The following is a 3,459-nucleotide window of genomic DNA, read 5'->3' as shown; positions in this document are numbered from 1 at the left end:
ATAACTTCTACTGTATAACCGAGGAAGAGTAGAAGTGTAGAACATACCACTTACGGTAAAAAATAAAAATAAAAGAGGCTGCATTGCATAACGCTTTTGAGCCAAGAAACTTGACAATGACTAGCTGGGGCAGCCAGAGGTGACGGATTACTGTCGAAGATTTCTTCTCTGAATTAACAAGAGCTACATCAGAGGTAAAATATATTTTTTTCCCCTAATGTCGTTAATAATTATCTCACTTTTAATATTTTCTTGTGAATATTTAACTTATATACTACAACTTAATTATATGTTGAATGATGTAGAAAGGGAATAATAGCCATAAATTTAAATTTATGTGCAGTTGGATTGTATGGTTTGTTTGTAAAAATGTGTTTGTTTTGGTGTGTCCTTGTGGCATAGATAAAAAAGGAAGAGAAGAAGGAACTAGAACCAAACAAAAGAAAGGTCCATTATGGATTCTGATCACTCTTCACCTTTGCTTTCTTCAACACCCACCTTGCCCTGTCGGAATTCCTTCCTGTTCCGGCCACAACATCTCCTTCTCCGGTTACTCCCTCAGATTCACCCTCTGTAGTTCCCTCAACAACAAACTTCAAGGTCCTCCTCCTCTTCTCATTTTTCTTTCTTTCAAAACTAAAAACAACCAAATGGGAGTTTTTAAGTTCAGCCACAACACAACCTTGACAAACTACTCTGTTTCTTTAACATGTTTTGTCTCTGTCCTTGCTTTGATGAATTAATGGAGGTGGCGACAGAGTCAGTCAGTCCTCAACGTGTTTTCCCTTCTTTCATTTTTGTTTTGCTGAATTAAAGTCGATTCTGGGCCTCTCTTAAATGGTGTTTGAACATGTTCCGGTATATATGGGTTGTGACCTGTGACTTATCATGCGTCTTTGGAAATTTGTTTTTTTCAGGTGTTCAGATTTTATTGCTCTAACTTTGATTAATCTTCAGAATCTCTTTTTAAATATGCTTCTGATGTCAACAGAGCAGTATGCTTTTTACATGACGCTGAATCCAACAACGAGAAAGCAAGCCAGAAAGAAACCAATTTTTACTTTTACTTTATGTCCCAGTTCACTTACCAATACACGATGCGATTTTGATCTATTATGCTTTTCTACATCATTAATAAACCAATGTGTGGGAATATAATAGGAGCTGTATCAAGGAACCTTAACTTAAATCATTTCTTTTCTCTTTCTCTGTTAATATTTGCTTTGATGTGTGAGTGGATTTTAATTTTCATGCCTCTGCAAGGCGGTGAAATAATTCCAGATTCAGCCCTGGAATTCAACGTGAGAATGAATATTTTTTCTTCTGCACAATCTGTAGTTTAAGGTTTTAAATCTGTGATAAATATTAAATTCTTAGATTCTAAGCTTTCTGAGTCAGAAATTGTCCTTATGTTCAGTCACGGCATCCCCCAACTTGTTGCACGTTTCATTTTTATTTTGAGAACGAAGTATGTAGGAAAAGGCAAAGATACTAATAAAAAAAACTCAAAACGGTTCCTTCCAATGGGCTGTTGTAGAATTTCTCACCTGCTCCTCATTTTCTTTGTTCTCTATACATACTTGTATTTGTATATATACGTTTAGTTAACACTGTCTGATTTCAATGCAGATTCCACGGCATACACAGGAAAATCACAAAAGGTGTCGTGTGGGGAATCAAGTGGTAGAGTTGATGGGGCATTTTTCCTCGATGTTCAATGGGTTGGCACGGTCGTTTTCAATGAAGAAAGGAAGAAAGAATGTGAAATGCGAAGGGAGGGAAGCCGCCGAAGCAATGGCAAAGGAGGCTAAGAAGAATGACATGATGCGGTGTAGCTCTGGCATAGTTCATGTCTATGGTTCAAACAACTTTGCCTCCGTATTCTCCAAAAGAGGTCAGAAAGGAGTGAACCAAGATTGCTGCATAGTGTGGGAGGTATACAGATATTTGTGCTGAAATATCTTTATCTTCTTTGTGATATAGTTATGGGAGGAATTAATTTTAGTTCTCTAACTATACAAATAACCCACTTTAACGGAATTCAATTCACGCTTACTCATGTTTCAGTGAGTGGTATGGTATGTGTTCACGTCATTGTGGTCCCTTTGTTTTTTATGAAAGTGGATGTTTTGATGTTGTTTATAGGAATTTGGATGCCAAGAGGACACGATCTTCTGTGGGATTTTTGATGGGCATGGACCATGGGGTCACTTTGTGGCCAAAAGAGTAAGAGAGTCAATGCCACCATCTTTGCTATGCAACTGGCAGGAGACGCTGGCCCAAACTTCAGTTGATCCCGGTGTTGATGTAGAGGAAGGAAAAAGGCAACTTTACCGATTCAACGTATGGAAGCACTCTTACTTGAAGACATGTGCGGCCATTGACGAAGAACTGAAGCAGCAGCGCAAGATAGACTCGTTTTACAGCGGAACAACGGCCCTATCAATTGTTAGACAGGTAAAAACAAGGACAAAACTTAGTGGTTCCTTAAATGTTCTCTATGTTGTTTTTCATATATAAAATAAAAGAGTTTCATGGTAGTAATTTGCATACATAACAGACCGAGCAATGTTTGTGGAGTTGCTTTGAAACTAATCCTTAACTATTCCATGATGACCAGGGTGAACTCATTGTCGTAGCAAATGTTGGTGATTCTCGTGCTGTGTTGGCTACAACATCAGATGAAGGAAGTTTGGTAGCGGTTCAACTAACAGTTGATTTCAAGCCCAATTTACCCCGTTAGTATTGTTCAGTTTGTTTATGTAATTATCTATTCGTGTATGATACTGTTTTGTTTTGGCTTCTCATTGTGGTGATGCATAACCTTTAACTGCAGAAGAAGCAGAGAGAATAATTCAGTGCCAGGGGCGTGTGTTCTGCCTAGAGGACGAGCCAGGGGTGCATAGGGTATGGTTGCCTGATGCAGAGTCTCCAGGACTAGCCATGTCTAGGGCCTTTGGTGACTACTGCATTAAAGGGCATGGCCTAATTTCTGTGCCTGAGGTAACCCACAGAAATATAAGTGTTAGAGACCAGTTTGTGGTGCTAGCCACTGATGGGGTAGGCAATGTTGTCCTTGAAACCGTCTTTGTGTTTACATGCATTGTTAGCAGTGTTAACACGTTGTATTGGTTTCTTGATGCAGGTTTGGGATGTAATATCTAACAAAGAAGCAGTGGAAATTGTATCTTCAACAGCAGATAAAGCTAAGGCAGCTAAAAAGTTGGTAGAGTGTGCGGAACATGCATGGAAACGCAAGAGACGGGGCATTGCCGTGGATGACATTTCAGCCATTTGTCTTTTCTTTCACTCTTCCTTTTAATCAAACCAAGTTATGCAGGAGGCCACTTTGAAGTAGATTATGCTGTAAAATGTCATAGTCGAACAATGTTCAGTTGATGCACCATTGCTCCATTTAACATAAATTGATTAAAAGTTCATGTTGATTTTGTTTCTCCA

At 38.8% G+C, this 3,459-nt stretch overlaps 1 protein-coding gene across 2 annotated transcripts; it reads left to right on the top strand.

Moving 5' to 3' along the window:
- Positions 1 to 412: 412 nt before the first annotated feature.
- On the top strand, positions 413 to 3,459 carry LOC124838969 (putative protein phosphatase 2C 73). 2 transcript variants are annotated; one of them, XM_047314701.2, is made up of 6 exons: positions 413 to 600; positions 1,630 to 1,935; positions 2,146 to 2,457; positions 2,621 to 2,738; positions 2,837 to 3,060; positions 3,146 to 3,459. In XM_047314701.2, exons 2-6 carry the CDS (start codon positions 1,693 to 1,695, stop codon positions 3,320 to 3,322), a joined length of 1,074 nt encoding a protein of 357 aa, XP_047170657.1. In that variant the 5' UTR covers positions 413 to 600; positions 1,630 to 1,692; the 3' UTR covers positions 3,323 to 3,459. The 2 variants fall into 2 exon arrangements, with proteins under 2 accessions (XP_047170657.1, XP_087948030.1); XM_088091904.1 differs by lacking the exon at positions 413 to 600 and adding an exon at positions 1,212 to 1,301.

Source organism: Vigna umbellata, chromosome 5 (assembly GCF_029865625.1).
Source record: "Vigna umbellata cultivar VRB3 chromosome 5, Vumbellata_1.0, whole genome shotgun sequence".
Taxonomy (NCBI): Eukaryota; Viridiplantae; Streptophyta; class Magnoliopsida; order Fabales; family Fabaceae; genus Vigna; species Vigna umbellata.
This window is presented reverse-complemented; position numbering and strand designations above follow the sequence as displayed.

Excerpts from the sequence above, each read along its gene's own strand:
- LOC124838969 (XM_088091904.1), top strand. The coding sequence starts at position 1,227 with ATGTGTGAGTGGATTTTAATTTTCATGCCTCTGCAAGGCGGTGAAATA. Across the intron at positions 1,936-2,145 it reads ATTGCTGCATAGTGTGGGAG|GAATTTGGATGCCAAGAGGA; the intron begins GTATACAGATAT and ends TGTTGTTTATAG. Across the intron at positions 2,458-2,620 it reads CCCTATCAATTGTTAGACAG|GGTGAACTCATTGTCGTAGC; the intron begins GTAAAAACAAGG and ends CATGATGACCAG.